This window comes from Lissotriton vulgaris, chromosome 12 (genome assembly GCF_964263255.1).
Source record: "Lissotriton vulgaris chromosome 12, aLisVul1.2, whole genome shotgun sequence".
In the NCBI taxonomy this organism is placed as follows: domain Eukaryota; kingdom Metazoa; phylum Chordata; class Amphibia; order Caudata; family Salamandridae; genus Lissotriton; species Lissotriton vulgaris.
The window spans coordinates 548,361,422-548,378,763 of NC_141700.1; the positions used below are offsets into that span (position 1 = coordinate 548,361,422).

The 17,342-nt window shown below is 43.6% G+C and overlaps 1 protein-coding gene across 2 annotated transcripts in view; it reads left to right on the top strand.

Annotated features, from left to right (window-relative positions):
- Positions 1–17,342, top strand: part of PIAS3 (protein inhibitor of activated STAT 3) — a 597,438-nt gene that overhangs the window by 571,248 nt on the left and 8,848 nt on the right. For both annotated transcript variants that reach the window (XM_086945355.1, XM_086945354.1), the window contains exon 13: positions 13,453–13,490. In XM_086945355.1, the coding sequence (XP_086801481.1) occupies positions 13,453–13,490 (38 nt within the window). The remainder of the gene's footprint in view (positions 1–13,452; positions 13,491–17,342) is intronic.

Consider the following 17,342-nt stretch of genomic DNA (forward strand, 5'->3'; position numbering starts at 1 on the left):
GAAATTCTGAGGTAAGGAGTCTACACCTAACCTATGTTTCTTACAGATACACCGTTACCGAAGGTAAGTAACTTTTTCTTTTTGCTACTTTTACGCAGCATAGACCGAGCGAGTAGGGCTGCCTTTAATGTGATTAACAACATATATGCATGTATTGCATGCTCAAATTTGTTGGTACTTCAAAGTCAGGCCTTATAGGCATTGCAAATACTTGTTAAACATTTCTGTATGTGTCTTCCCATGGTGGAGTTACAGCAGTGAAAAAATAACATTTTTTCTTCACTGCTGTGATGTAGTAAAAGAGAATACATGGATTTCGAATCCAGGTATTCACACTTTTCTCAGTGAGAAACATACATGATATAAACCATTGAACTTGTAATTATGTGAGGTCTACATGTATGAAGGAACTAATACCAAACAGATCCACTTACTAATACAGCGTTCTTTCCATTTTGAGCACCTTCTGATTTGGAAACCTCATCCTTACTGCTAGATATGTGCTCCTGTCAAATTAGATTTTGCTTCTGCATAGCTAATGAATGCAAGTCCTGGTAATTAAAAAAATCATAAATTCAGAGAATGTTGAAAATCAATACAACACAATTTCATGGGACACTGAGCAGAAACTTAGCCATTAAAAGATGCAATTCATGTACTATAAAGAGTAATGAGTGAAAGCCACATGAATGTGTCAAGTGCTTGATGTTGAGAAGGTGGCTATGCAGTCAAAGGTTCTGTGTTTAAAACAGTGTCATGCTTGTATTCTGTTTTCCTTGAAATATCTCCTCTCACAAGGAATGGTAGCATATTCCTGTGTACACATTTTGACTTCTCTGTAGCGAAAACAGGAAATGTCCTTCAAGCCAGAGGATTGTATCTTGGAATTAGTCAATATGTTAGTCAATCTCTGCTATCTGATTGAGACATCTAGCTGCAGATTCCTTACCGTAGAAATTCCCAGGTGTTATGCTGGATCTGAAAGATTTTTGCTCGAGCTACACCCTTGCACGCCGGTATACTGCGTTGGTTGGCTCCACGTGACGTCTGTGTCATCCACTCGGGAAATGAAGTCTGTGTCACCTACATAGGTTCCACCTCGGCGCGCTCTTTTATTTTCTTCAGTTCTTTTGTTTTCACGCCAGCTAGCGCAGGTCTGTGAAGAGAGCTACCCTTCGTCACTTTTTGACTGGCTTTTTTCGACATTTTGTCAAAAATTTTTGCTGTGTAGGTTTTTCCTCAATGTCAAAGAAGACTTCTGGATTCAAGCTGTTCTGCGCCTGTCTTCACGCCATGTCGGTGACGGATCCACACTTAATTTGTCTCTGTTGCCTGGAGCGCGATCACAACTCGAAGTCATGCTCCAACTGTCAGGCCTTGGCTCTGAAGACTTTGGGGGAGCAGTCCCTAAAGCTGCTTATGGCCCGGCATTCGACTTCATGCTGTTCGCCCCAGAGGTCTCGTTCCCAGTCTAGAAGAATGTCCAGGTATTGCTCCGGGATTCCTAAGTCCTCATCCTCCCACTCGAGTTGTCGGGTTGGTCAGGTAAGAGGCATAAGAAACCCAAGAAATTAAAGCGGGCTTAAACTTCTCCCCTTCTGTCGGCCGACGTGACGGAGGAGTCTTGACGCTCTAGGCCTCGTTCTGCAGAACTTGCGCCTGGGTTGGGTCCAAGGTTCCCTGCCTTTCCAGGAGCCAGGGCGTCCCCCACCCAACTTAAAGAATTCTATGACATCATGTGACTCATATTTGGGCGACCTGACCCTCCCGGAGCAGCTTCGGGTCCGGAGGCTCATTTGGGTCCCACGCCAGCAGCTCCAGCGCCAATGCCCCCCAGTGGATCCAGTGGTGGATTCGGACCGTCACCAGTCAGGCCCTTGCAACCTTCCCATTCTTATTCCTTCATCTCCCTTTGGTGGAAGTCAAGGCAAGTATCTTAACAGAGCTCCTGCAGTTTGATGTATCCTTCTCAGAACCCCTCCTGCCTTTCAACGAGGCCTTGACTGATGTCCTTCTGGGAACATGGTCCAAGTCCAGCACAGAAGCTCCTCTGAATAGAACAGTCGCCTGCCGCTAATCAATAACACCAATCCCTAACACCAATCCGTACGTCGACAACACGGAGCCCTGCATGAACACCAACCCTCCCCCCCCACCCGCACGCTAAGTCCCAGGTCAGCCACCCAACCATGACTTCCACCCCCAGCACTAACACTCACCCCACGCTAGACAAGATTATGTCCTTCCTCCTACAACTCAAAGAAGAAATTCACACCATCAAGGAAGACGTGCACACCATCAAAGAGCTGCTCACCACACCCCCTAGACCCGCCTCACTCACCACCACCCCCCCTCTCAACTTGCTCCCCTCCCGTCCCGCCGACGCTCCTAAGCCATGTCCCTCACACCGGACCGCGACCCATGCCCACAATCGCAACAAGCACACCCGCCGCACTCACTGGACCGCGATCCCCGCCCACAATCGCAACAACCGCCCCCTTCGCACATGCAACCCTCTCTCGGACCTCGACACTCTCTCCCTCCTCCGCTCCTACGACCCAGCTCCCCTAAACCCCACAACCGCCTCGCACCCCATCCCCACAATACACTCAAATCCCCGTAGATCCTCCACTCTTAACAACAGAATATCCGTCCCGAATAACCTTAGAAAAGTCCCACTCTCTCTAGTACCCTCTTCCTCTCCCGACACACCCCGTCTCAAATGCACTCTCCTAAACTGCAGATCGGCTTCTAAACACTCCTCCGCCATTGCTGATCTCATCCTAAGATTGGACCTTGACCTAATCATCCTGACTGAAACCTGGCTAACCGAATCCTCTACACCTGTAATGGACATTAGGCTTGACAGGTCTGGCAAGATAGGTGGCGGAATCGCATGCATATACAGGAACAGCCTCTCTGTTCGGAAAGTCGCCGTGCCGTCCCTACCCTCTCCAACTTCCTACGAATACATCTGCCTCGATATCATCAGTGATGGCAAACCGATATGCTCTCTCCATGGCATTTACCACCCTCCCAGAGACCACCTCATCTTCGCCCAACAAATGATGGACTTGATTTCAACCAACGCAGGACGACAGCTCACCCAAATATACCTGGGTGACTTCAACCTCCATTGGAACGATCTTAATGATGCGGTGGTAAATAGTCTTAAAAGCTTCCTCAGCGCCCTGGACCTCACACAATTATGCAACAGCCCGACCCACGAGAAAGGCTCTATCCTCGACCTTATCATCTCCAAAGAGGGCGCTACTCAACTTGAATCTATTCAACCCTGTGACTGGTCAGACCATCATATGGTCACATTCCACATCAATGAAAAAGTCAAACTCAATTCGGTTCAACCCTCCAGACCTAAAGTCTGGAAAAGAGACCTGAAAAAACTCAACCCATTCTCCATACCCCCGAACAGTCGCGACCTCCTACTCCCGCCCACGGGCGTTACAGATGTCCAATCCCTGACTGACCACTATCTTAACGCCGTGACCTCAATAATTAATGAGGCTGCTCCCATGCAGCTAAAAAGAGTCTACGCTAAAATCTCCAACCCATGGTACGACGGGAGTCTCAATGAAGATAGACGAGCCATGAGATTGGCAGAGCGCACCTGGAGGGCAGCTCCCTCTGCACTACACCTGAAAACCCTGAAGAAAAAGAGAAACGCCTACTTCAGGAAAATAAAGCGCTCAAAAGCAAACTTCTTCAGCCGCCAGCTCGACCAAGCAAAAAATCGCCCTAGAAAACTGTTTGAGTTAATCAGAACACAAGCTAAGGAACAACCCCAACCTCTCAGTACTTTGCACGAAGTACCCTCCTGTGAAGACTTCGCCACTTTCTTTACCCAAAAAACTGACAACATAAAGAATGATCTCCGTGCTGACGCAAGACTCCACAACACACTCAACTGCATAACACCCACCGAACCTAAAAACAATGCAACATGGTCAACCTTTGAAACCTACTCCGAAGAAGAAATAGGCAAACTGCTCAGCGCCTTGAAACCTTCCAATCACCTCACGGACCCCCTCCCTGCCAACGCTGTCAAAGATTTCACCCCACTGCTCCTTCCTCTCTGGACTAAAATCATCAACAGCTCGCTCCAAGAAGGAACCATCCCTGACTCCCTCAAAGTGGGACAAATCACACCTTTGCTAAAGAAACCTACTGCCGACCCATCCGACCTAAACAACTACCGTCCCATTACCAATATTCCCACTCTCGCCAAATTATTGGAAAAATGCGCTCAACTACAACTGACCAAGCATATCGATATGTTTGATCTCCTCAACCCGCACCAATCAGGCTTCCGAGCAGGACACAGCACTGAAACTGCTATGACTCACATAATTGACGACGCCCTTCAAATCCTAGCTCAAGGTGACACCTGCCTCCTCATCCTGCTTGATCTCTCTTCAGCATTCGACACTGTCAAACATGAGAAGTTACTCGATCTTTTGAGCACAAGAATGGGTATTTCTGGGACTGTTCTCAAGTGGTTCACCTCCTTTTTACACAACAGGTCGCAGAAATTCAAGAGTAACAACCTGATGTCCTCTCCAATACCTGTTTCTTTAGGCGTCCCCCAAGGATCTTCCCTATCACCAACCTTGTTCAACCTAGTTATGGAACCTCTCACCACCGTGCTTCAAGCATCCAATGTACTTTTTCACATGTACGCAGATGACACCCAACTATATCTCAAATTACAATCCCCCAATGACATTTTACTACTGAACTCAACGATCAGAAGCACCCAATCCTGGCTTGCTGATAATCATCTCAAACTCAATGCTCTGAAAACAGAATTCCTGCTGATCACACCTCCCGCGAAGATCCCCACCACGCAAACCTGGCTTAAACAGTTAACTGCACTCGATGTCCAACCCATCATAGTGGACTCAGCGAAATCTTTAGGCATAACCCTCGACTCCAACCTTAACATGCAGCATCATATCAGCAAGGCTACTAAGGGAGCGAACTTCCAAATCAATACACTGAGGAAACTTAAACCCTTCCTACCAGCCAAAGACTTCCAAACTGCAGTACAAGCTCTAGTAATCCCGCGAATTGAATACGGCAGCACCGCCCTCTGCGGTCTCCCGTTAACCAGCACTGCACCCCTAAGAGCCTCTCTAAACGCTGCAGCCAGACTCATCACTGGATCAAAAAAACACTCGCATATCACCCCTGATCTGAAAACACTGGACTGGCTGCCTTTTGAAGCCAGAATACATTTGAAAATCGCCTGCATGACACACAAGGCTCTACATCTGAGCTCTCCCGGATACCTCACCCAGAAGCTGTCAATCTCTGGCGGCTCTAGGAACACCAGAGGCACAAACAATCTTCTGCTAAAACCTCGAAGATTCCGGAAGATAAAAACCTATAAACGCTCTTTCTCAGGAATGGCACCCAGGATCTGGAACTCACTCCCTCCTGAAACCAGACTCATCTCCTCCTTCACACTTTTTAAGAAAGAAGTAAAAGCTATTCTTATGGCCAGATACACTTGACCTATAAGCGTGGATCTGGAAAGACCCCACACCGACCTGTATTACTTTGTTCGAACGCTATGACTATGTATTTCACCTGTATTATTCTCACTACTGTCTATCTATGCACTCATTTAACTCTGTTCGAACTCTATGACTATGTATTTCACCTGTATTATTGACGCTACTGACTATCTATGCACACATCTAACTGTTATATTTGTATTATTGATGTGTTGTACTACTTTGCTCCCTCACGTACTTACCCTTACCACTTATGTGTAACCCCACTCTCTTGCTGGCATTCCCAGCTTTGTAAAGCGCTCTGATATCTGTTAAGATCTTGTTCGCGCTATATAAAACTTTCAAAATAAATAAATAAATAAATAAAATGTGCACCGGGCGACACAGAATTCCTAACCAGCCACCCTACCCCCAAGAGCTTGATCGTCCAATCCTCTACCTCACAAGGCACCTTCTCTTCCGCACCCCCAAACAGTGAATTAAAAAATCTGGATAGTTTGGGCAAGAAGATTTTTTTCTTCCGCCAGCCTTGCATTGCAATCAGTTAACACTATGTACCTATTGGGTTGTTATGCCCATTCCTTGTGGGAAATGGTTGCGCACATGCTGCCATAGGGCCCGGGCCATTGTCTCCCAGACCGTATCAAATAGGAAAGATACAGCAAAGATCAATATTCGTTGTAGGCTTGACACCACCGGCTCGCAGGGCATAGCAATGTCATCGACTGTGACTTTTTGACGCCACGACTGGCTGAGAACTTCTGGGTTTTTGAGGGATGTCCAGGCTTCCCTTAAGGAAATGCCCTTTTATGGCACCTGTCTCTTCTGAGACCAGGCAGACATGGCCATGTAGCGATTCAAGGACTTGCGGGCTACGGCCAAGTATTTGGGCCTCTTAGTGACCACCAATCCTCAGTATCCTTTTCGCCCCTTTCGTTGCCATGGAAGTGGCTTTCAGCCGCGCCGGCCATATCCCCGCAACAAGACCGCAAAAAGTTCAGCAACCTCTGCGCGGCCTTCATGGACATGACTCCTTTTGACCCCGTGTGCCAGAGGTCGAGTCAGTCCACTCCTTTCCCTGCAGCCTCTAAACTTTTCTAATCCGTCCTTCAAGATTATGGGCGGCAGGAACAGCCATCACCTCCAACACAGGCAAAACATCACATCGGACAAGTTGGTTCTTCAGATTGTCCAAAAGGGCTACTCCCTCCCCTTCGAGAATACCCCTCCCTCCATACCTCCGACTTATGACCGGCAGACGGAGGACCACATGAACTTGCTTCAGGAGGAAGCCAGGACTCAATTGGCTAAGAGAGCCATAGAGAGGGTTCCAACACCAGAAGTAGGCTGTGGTTGCTCTTCCGCTACTTTCTGGTTCCAAAAATGGGCAAGAGCATTCATCCTGTTTTCGATTTGGGAGCCCTCAACTATTACCTCAAAAAGAAAAAGTTCAAAATGTTCACTCTTGCTCAGGTCTTATCTTCCCTAGACCCCAGGGACGAGATGGTAGCCTTGGATTTGTAGGACACCAATTTTCACATTCCTGTCCTGCCTGCTCTTTGGCGCTACCTGCGGTTCACTGTAGGCCATGAGCACTCTCAGGTCACTGTGCTCCCCTTTGTCCTTACCAGCTCCCCTCGGGTGACGGCGGTGGTCGCAGCTCCTCTGCGCAGATCAAGGGGGCCAGTTTTCCCCTTCTCGCCGACTGGCTGTGGAAAGCGAGCTCACCCCACGATGTCCTCCCCCACCTCCAGATCACAGCAAATCTGCTTTCGCTGGGGTTCACTATCAATGTGCTGAAGTCACACCTGACTCCCTATCAGACGCTTCCTTTTATCTGAGCTATTCCTACCACAGTGCAGTTTGTGGTCGATCCTCCTGAGTGGCAAGTCAAGGATTTTCATCCTATGATACCGATATTTCAACATCTATCCTAAATTTCAGTGAGACTGACTCTGAGGCTGCTGCGACATCTTGGCCTCCTGCTAGTGACACATGCCAGATGGCCTATGCAGACTCTGCAGTAGGACCTGAAGCTCCAGTGGACGCAGCATCAGGGGAATCTCTCTGGTAAGGTCCAGATCTCGAGGGAACTGCACAGGATCTGCGGTGGTGACTGACCAACCGCAATTGGGTGAGAGGCAGACCCCTCTCCCTTCCCCAACTATATCACACAGTAGTGACAGAAGTGTTACTTTTGGGATAGGGCGACCATATGGGAGAGGTGGATGTCAGAGGACTCTGGTGTCCGTCGGAATCTGGACTCCAAATCAACTTGGTGAAGCTCCGATCGACTCGCTTGGTATTGCAAGCTTTTTTTCCCTCCATAAAGGGAAAGCTGGTTCAGGTGTTTACGGACAACACCACCACCATGTGGTAATGTAACAAACATTGCCAAGTGGGGTCCTGGGCCCTTTGTCAAGAGGCCCTGTGTCTCTGGACATGACTGGAACAGCCAGGCATACACCTGGTAGTTAAACACCTGGCAGGTTCCCTGAACGCCAGTGCGGACAAATTCAGCTGTTGATGCCAAAAAGATCACAAATGGCATCTCCATTCAGAGGTGGCGCATGGTCTCTTTTAGAAGTGGGCAGAGCCTTGGCTAGATCTGTTTGTGTCTGCCAAGAACACTCAATGTCAGCAGTTTTGCGCGCTGGAGTTTCTAAGACTGCACTCGCTCTGCAACACTTTTTGTCTTGATTGGAGCTCAGGCCTCCTGTATGCCTTTCTGCCAATATCACTCCTGTTCAGAGTGCTCAAGAAGATGAGAAGCGACCAGACCCAAATAATACTTGTGGCTCTGGACTGAGCATGTAAAGTTTGTTATCCCGAGCTTCTCCAACTGAGCATCGATCCTCCGATCAGGCTGCTTTTTTGGGAGGATCTTCTGTCGCAGCAGGGGGTGGTCCTCCACCCAAACCTGTCAACTCTACACCTTCTTACGTGGAGATTGAGCAGCGGCAATGGCTAGCATTTGATCTTTCTTCTGACGTCTGTGATGAGCTTTTGGCAGCCAGGAGTCCCTTTACCAAGACTGTCGGTCTGCTGGTAGCAGAAATTTGACAAATATTGTACAGAACGGTCTATTGATCCTCCTTCTGCTTCCCTCTCTCAAGTCCTTCTCTTAATTTTGACCCTTGCCCGGCAGGGCTCTTCTCTGTGCACTCTTAAAGGGTACCTTTCGGCCATGCCTGCCTTCTTGAGGGCGCCAGATCAACCCTCTTTATTTAAGTCCCCTATTGTAAAGAGATTTCTTAAAGGACTTGTAATTATGTTACCACCTGCCCCATTCATCATACCTCACTGGGACCTTAATTTGATTCTGTCCTTCCTGATGTGTGCTCCACTCAAACCTCTGCACAGCTGCTTTCTGTTAAAACAGCCTTTACAGTGGCTATAACTTCTGCAAGGAGGGTGTGCAAACTGCAGACTTTGTCATTCAAGCCTCCTTACCTGACCATCTTCCCTGATAAGTTGGTGGTTCGCACTAGGGCCTCTTTTTCCCCAAAAGTAGTGATACCATTCCACGTGGGTCAATCGGTCACCTTGCCCACTTTCTATGCTCCTCCGAACCGGTCTAAAGAGGAACAACTCCACTGTCTTGACCCAAAAAGGGCATTGTTGTTCTATCTTGACCGCACTAAAGAGTTCCGTGTGGATGACCAACTCTTTGTGGGGTATGTTGTATCGAAGAAAGGTCCTGCGGTGCAGAAGAAGACTTTTTCGCAATAGGTTGTCCTCTGCATCAAAATTTGCTATGCACTTGCCAAGAAACAGCCTCCTGAAGGCTCAAAAGCTCATTACTCAGAGCTAAGGCTGCGATCACAGCATTGCGACGTGGTGTTTCAGTCCTTGGCATTTGTCAGGCAGCAAAATGGGCATGTCTGCACTCGTACACTAAGTACTACTACCTGGACAGTCAAGTTCCACTGGGATGGTCTTTTTAGACTAGTCAATTTGTTGCAGAACCTAGAACTAATTGCAATACAATTTCTGTGAGTGGATTCTTATTAAATATTTACTATGGAAAACGATGGAGAAAAGTCTACTACTCTATTATAACGCGTTAATCCAATATGGTGGATTTTTCAAAATGGCTGCCCATTATTTCAGATATAGGGTATAACTGTTTATATGCCCATGTGTGGTATAATTTTTTATAGTTTTAGGGACGGGAAAGTCAAAAATAACATCAAAAATAGTTTCAGATGACCATAATATCAAATAATCGCGGAATATGTCAGATAGACAAAGTTTGTATAATGTTTTTGTTGACTTATATGACAAAGTGTGAAGGAACGTAAATATTACAACTAACTTTTGAAATAAAAAGTTTGCTATTGTTTGTGTTTTGTTTTGTAACTTTGTTGTTATTGTTTGTTTTTTTGTTAATCAAAAATGTTTCATTTATGTGTTACAGGTTCTTGCGAGTTGCTGTGAGATACAGTGAAAATGGACGTAGAAAAGTGTTTCATTTGTGATGTGGCGTTTCAAGAAGATGACGATGTATCTGTACTCACTGAAAGAGGAGTGACTGGAATTCAAAAAACATGCAAGGAGAGAAAAATATCTAAGTTGCACGTTTGTGTTGGGCAGAAAGTTCACAAGAAATGTAGAGCGTGTTTTGTTAACTTGAAAACTCCGTTCCAGGAGAAAGAATCTGATCCCACAACTTCTCATGTTCTACGGTCGTGTGAAACCCCGATGGATTTTAGAAAAAAATGTTTTTCCTGTGGTACTGATTTAAGTTTATACTTCAGGAAGAGGAAAAAAATGTGTGGTTTAATGCACTAACAGTTGAATTCAAATCATCAGTTTTACAAAAATGCAACTAGCCCAATGATGAATAGGTAGACAAAGTTAAGAGACGTATCCAAAATGTGTCTGATTTACATGCTGTAGATGCATGCTACCGCAAACAGTGTTCCATCAATTTTTATACTGGAAAATTCATTCCCGGGCTGTTCACTGATAACCCTCCAATATCTTCAGGTCGACCAGAGGACTCAGTTCGCCAGGAAACTTTTCTTCAAGTAGTTAAATACATTGAGGAAAATGATGAAGAACAAACTACTGTTAAAGAACTTGTTAATAAAATGCGAGAATTACTGCCAGGAGATAGCAAACCATACAGTTCGAAGTATATGAAACAAAAACTCAAAGAGCCTTTTGAAGGACTGCTGATGTTGTTACTTTTAAAAGAACAGCTGCTACTGTATTGCAAGAGTACCACAGTCATAGCCATGAAGATGTTGAAGAGGATCGAAACAATCTCCTCATGGCAGCTGCTGAAATAATAATAAATAATATTAAAGACATCCCTGTAGAACCAGAAATATATCCCCCCATTGAAAACATGAGTAGTGTTGGCTATAATGTGAGCTATATTCCTGATTTGTTAAGGCTCTTATTATCAGTTTTTGTGACTGATAAAACCAACAGAGAGAGAAAAGTAGCTTCTATAGGACAGGCAAATATGCAAGCTGTGCGCCCACGAGTCTTAGTTGCACCGTTGCAGTTAGGGCTGGCAGTTCAATTACATGACAACGCAAGCTCAAGATTTGTAGTTGAAGCAGTAAATAATATGGGATTCTGCAGCTCCTATTCAGAAGTTCTTCGTTTTGAATGTTCAGTTGCAGCAGAAAGCTTAAATACTATACCTGTCCCTTTGCAACCTTCTGAAATTAATCCGAAATTCGTTTAATATGCAACTGATAATATTGATCACAATATTATTACAATAGATGGCCATGGTACTTTTCATGGGATGGGCATTATCGCCACTGTGACTCCAACTGGAAAATTTTCAACGGTCATTAAGAAACGTCAAGTTTCATTTGAAGAACTGAGGAGGTTGGGGCAAATCCCAATAAAAATAATTCACAGGCCAGTGGGATGCGTTTCTTAAAGTATAATACCATTAAGAAAATCACGTACAGTGACCCATCTGCAAACCTGGATATTTTATTGAACATCTCACATCTACTCAGCAACAGTGTTCCAGGATGGCAAGCAGTATGCCAACTACTACATTAAGGTAACCATCCCGGTGTATCATCTGTCATCTTTCTGCCAATGATTAACATGGATCCAACAAATGAGACGTGTATTCTCTCTACACTGTTTTTCGTTTCTGACCATGCCAAGAGATACAGCCAGACCCCTATTATAACATTCGACCAGCCGCTTTTCCACAAAGCACTTAGCATCATAGCCAATGAATCACGGATGGTCCTTTAAAGAAGGTCATTCTGAGACTAGGAGGCCTGCACCCAATCAAGAGTTTTCTTGGATGCATTGGTTTTTTGATGAGTGGAGCAGGCTTGGTTGATATACTTGATCATATATGCAGGAAATGCTGTAAAGCACATGCTTTCTGGTAAAGCTATTGCAAGAGCGATTCGTGGTAATCTTATTGTAACATCAGTTTTCAACACGATTTTAGCAACGCAAGCCCTAGATGATAATGACGATTTACAGGCAGCTAGATCATTGTTTAATAATCTTCTTAATGGGGAGCTTTCTGTTGAGGATGTTACACATATTGCTGTTGTCGAAATTGCAACCAAACTGCTGAAGGCCAAAGATGAACTTAAATTTTACATGACTCCTCGACTTTGGTTGCAATATTTGGAAATGGTCAACATCCTGAAATAATTCTTAAAAGCTAAAAGAACAGAAAATTGACATCTACATCGTGCAATGAACTTTCTGCCCAACACAAACGTGAAACTTAGATATTTTTCCTTGCATGTTTTTTTTAATTCCAGTCACTCCTCTTTCAGTGAGTACAGATACATCGTCATCTTCTTGAAACACCACATCACAAATGAAACACTTTTCTACGTCCATTTTCACTGTATCTCACAGCAACTCGCAAGAACCTGTAACACATAAATGAAACATTTTTGATTAACAAGAAAACAAACAATACCAACAAAGTTACAAAACACAAACAATAGCAAACTTTTTATTTCAAAAGTTAATTTTAATATTTACGTTCCTTCACACTTTGTCATACAAGTCAACGTAAAAATTATACAAACTTTGTGCATCTGACATATTCCGCGATTATTTGATATTATGGTCATCAGAAACATTTTTGATGTTATTTTTGACTTTACGGTCCCTAAAAACATATAAAATGATACCACACATGGCCATATAAACAGTTATACCCTATATCTCAAATATTGGGCAGCCATTTTGAAAAATCCGCCATATTGGATTAACCCGTCATGATAGAATGGTAGACTTTTCACCATCGTTTTCTACGGAAAATTTTCAATAAGAATCCACTCATAGAAATTGTATTAAAATTAGTTCTAGGTTAGCCCATTTTTTGAACTAATTTGACTAGACTATTTTGGCCGCTCTGTTCTGCAGGACTTCCTGATGTAACCTTGTCCACAAACCCTCCTCTGGTAGGTTATTGCCGGGCTATCTATTCTAAGGTAAGAAATCTGCGGCCAAATGTCTCTATCAGATGGATAAGTTACTTACCTTTGGTAACGTCGTATCTGGTAGAGACATAATCTAGCTTTAGATTCCTTACTGACCTACCCATCCTTCCCGCACTGGGGAGAGGTTTTTAGGGTCAGGGCTGAAACATTTCAGGAGCGTAGTTGTTCTAAACACACCACTGTCGGTGCACTTCATAGCTACGCGCTCCTGGCGTGGAAAGTCATGCAAGTATCTTATGTCACATGCTGAGGTGGCACCTATATAGGTTATTACTCGAGCAAAAGTCTTCCCGATCAAACCTGACGCCTGGTTTGGTAAATTCTTAAGTAAAGAATCTGCGGCTAGATTATGTCTCTACCAGATAAGGTAAGCAACTTGTCCTTTTATGCATGTACATGTAATCTGTCATAATTGGTTGCAATTAAAATATATTTCCTTCTTTTTCCTTTAGGTTTGGATTTGTTTTCCTTCCTCCAAAGTGAAAATCAGGTACAAACTGAAGAACAAATGTTTTTGTGTGTGTGTGTGTGCGTGCGCTTGTTAGCTATTCAGGCAAGCTGCATCTGATTTCTTTTTTTTTTATAATTGCGTTCAAGTTAGAAGTTACCACTAAAGAAACAACAATCTCTCTTTGCTGATGGTTGTAAAAATATTTTTATGTGTTTGCTGGAGAATGGGAATATCTCTTTACCTTTTATCTCTTGCCCATTACCTTTAATTTCTTAGAGGTTGCTCATGCTTGCTACTTTCTATAGCTAGTGTAAGGCGCTTAGCCGTCTTGTCCTGTCACTCAATCCAGAATGGTGTGATACATCCATTAGTAGTTGTCCTATTAAAAATGTGTCAGGGGAGTTTTGATTAACAATAAAATTTGAAAAATATCTATTTTGGGGGTGTTCTACTTATTGTTTAGTATTCACTTCCATAAAAAGCTGCTCTGTGTGTTTTTAAAATTTCTTTTGTCTCTTGCATATCTCAATCATTAAAATATTCCTTTGAGCTTTCCTAAAATGTTATGCAAGTTGTGTGTATATGTACTGCTTTCAGGCTTTCCGACAGTTAGAACTGGGTGATCAACAGCCCTGCACAAGCAACATAGTTATTAGTTTTGATTTCTGCACAGTTTCATGCTTGCCATAGTCTAACATCTTTGGAATGCTTATGTTTTACGATGTTTCTTAGAAAAACAAGAAGTGATTGGTGGAATGCTTACATTCCTCTCAGCCATCAGTAATTACTTTGTCACTTCCCAGTACTTTTACTTTTGCTTTGCCCTCTAAGCCTCTGCAGACAGAGACCAGCCATTATACAGCATGACTTTGTCCTTCTCAGTAGAAAAAGTGCAACCCAAACTGCCTGAAGTGTCACCCTGCAGTTGCAAACAAAAGAAACCTGAGATCGTTTCCAGCCTTATTAAACATTATCAATAAATCATTGCGTGAATCTAACGGTACAGTGAGTACAAGAACCACTACTGGCCGTCTTGTGGTGGAGGCACTTTTTTTGTTGTCCTTTGTTCTTGGTTCAGTGTTGGGGCACCTTTCACTGTTCATAGTTTTTTTTCCCAAGGACATTCTTGTCTGTCCACATATTAAGGGGCACCTTTCACTGTTCATAGTTTTTTCCCCCAAGGACATTCTTGTCCGTCCACATATTAAGGTTGATGGGTTTGACTGTGAAAATGCACTTAACACCATCATGAAGTGTCCAGTCATGGAAGAGGAGCAGAACATGTCAACATTTCATAACTGGTGGAGCCTTCAGCTGAGGATTTTGTGCCCTTTCCGGCATCATGAGGATAATGCTGTCCTCACTTATCTGCCAGACAGGATCTGAGGTGCTTGCCCTTCTGTTTTGGTAGCCCCTTCATCAAGTGTGAAAGAACCCTTGGAAAAGAAAGACCACTGGATCCAAATATAAAGTACTTGGAAGGACAATTTAAGATATAATGCCCACCAAAGGAATGAATGCTTCAGAAAATTCCATCCCACAGATGAGATTCATGGTTACCTCACCCTTCCAAAGAATAGCCTTGAAACCCCAACCTTAATGATGAGGAATAAATGGAGAAGCATGTTCACCGGATAGTCCCAGAGGTCACTCCAGATGCTTCTTCCAAAATTTCAATTATGACTCCAGACACACATCTGAGATAGGATTGCAGTGCCCTTTCTTCTGCATCTCCTGATTGCCTCATTGATTTTGGGATTTATTTGTGAATTACATCATATCCTTCCATGCAGTGACAAGGCAGCAACATATTTTAAAAATGAGGACTTGACCTTCCAAGTCAGACCCCAATTTTTTTAACACCATACTTTCAAAGGAGACACCTATGGTGGCTTTGCTACCAGGTATTCTAGGATGTGCAATTTACGTTCAAAAAAATGTCCTCCCTCAATAGGTCATATGAGAAGAAATAGCTACTGATCTAGATCCCAATTCTCTGAGAAGAATCCAGTTTGGAATTTATTGATTGTAGCTGAAGCCAAGAAGAGGTTTGATTTCGCAAGCGGCTTGGCATTTTCTGTTCCCTTTAAACGGCTGGAAGATGAACAACCTAAATAAAGGGGTGCCTTGCTTTCTTCACTATTATATGGGTGGGTAGCTAGCTACTCTACTCTTCTACAGTGCTACAATGTTATCTTATGGAACATCTGCTTCAACTTATTGAGCACCTCCGTGGAAAGGGGATTTAAGGAAATGTTGAAAGAGGACATGGCCACCTCTATGCAGATCATTAAAGGAAACAGTAACACTTTTTCAAACACAGTTGTAGCTGTGGGTTCTCAGTGAAATATCTCACCTTCCTAACACCATCCCATTCAGGCAATGGGGACCAAATATATAAAGTTGAAGCTAAAATGTTGAAGTATGTGGGACTGTAAATGAACAGAGCATTTTGCAATATTCGGTTTAATTGCAGCAGCATAGAGTTGCAGCAGTTAGTCCCCTATTGGCAGAGGAAATTACAGCAACACCTGATACAGCAACAACAGATTTTACACCAGGCAAATAATCCCCTTCTTTCTTTCTTCCCACTTTATTGGAAAGTTGAGGTACTCTGGAATAGTCTATTTAGAGATACATTGTCATTTGCAGGGGTAGAGGTACTAGTGTGTTGACAAGGATAGAGTGCAGGGGCAAAGGACAGAAATCCCTGTGGAGTGAAAAGGAGACAAACCGGTTGGTATACGAAAAGGGCCTACCTCCAAGCCTGAAAAAGGGGATACATAGAAATGAGTCACAAGCCCCCTACCCCTTCCTATTTAATGAGGGACCTTTGTGATCCCAAAAATAAATGAACAGGATGTCTTTTTTAAAATTTATTTTACTTGAACATTCGCCAAGATAAATGTGACTTTCTTAGAATTGGAGGAAATTGATGTGGGGAGAAAGTTCTTTTTAGTACATTATTTTTCACAATCTGATACAAAATCATCAGATTGAGCACTGCAAGTGAGGACTATACAGCAATATATATATATTTTTTTAACTCTGAGGTTCTCCATTTGTCAAAATATTTGAAACAGATTAAAGTACAGACATTCTGTATCCAGGTTTCCAGAGCCTTCGTCCAAGGACAATGTTTTGCTGGATTAGCCACAACCTTTATTATGTGCCTTTCCAATGCTCCCAGAGTTAATTGGCAAATTGAGGAACTGAAAAGCAAATATGATCTTTATTATTCCAAAATAAGCGTGTTATTGGTAGTACCCAGATCTCCCCCTTTCAACTAACCACAGAGATGTCATGCTATTTGTACAGACGCTCCAGAATGTTGTATCCGATCCAACATACCAACTTAACATTTTGCCTCCTGACTCCCCGCACTGTGGTAACTTGAATTTTGTTGATCACTAGATAACCATCTACGAAGAATCAAATTACTTCTCCACTCAATAATGTAATGTATTCTGGCAGAAGATGTCTCCTTTCTGGTGTCAGGAGAAGCTGGTGGTCTTAAAAATGGCCAGATAGAAATTATACTACCTTCCCTTCTGTAATTGCATAGTTTGCTTACAGGTTTCCTCTAATAAAGTACATTTAACTGCTTTTGCTGCTTAGAGTACATGTACTGCTCTGGTACATTGTTACCTATTTACTTGATTATAGATTTTGCCGATGTTCCTAGAAATGTTACTCCTCCTCAATCCATGACAACTAAAATATTGTGCTATGTAAATTGATGGGAACTATCACTTGTCCTGAAAGATCACAATATTAGTAGCTATCCCATCATGAGGGCGGTTCAACAAGCTTCAGGCTTTAGCAAAAAGTAACTTTACTCTGCCCTTCATCGCAACAGGATTTCTGTAAGCTCACTCCTTTCTTTATGCA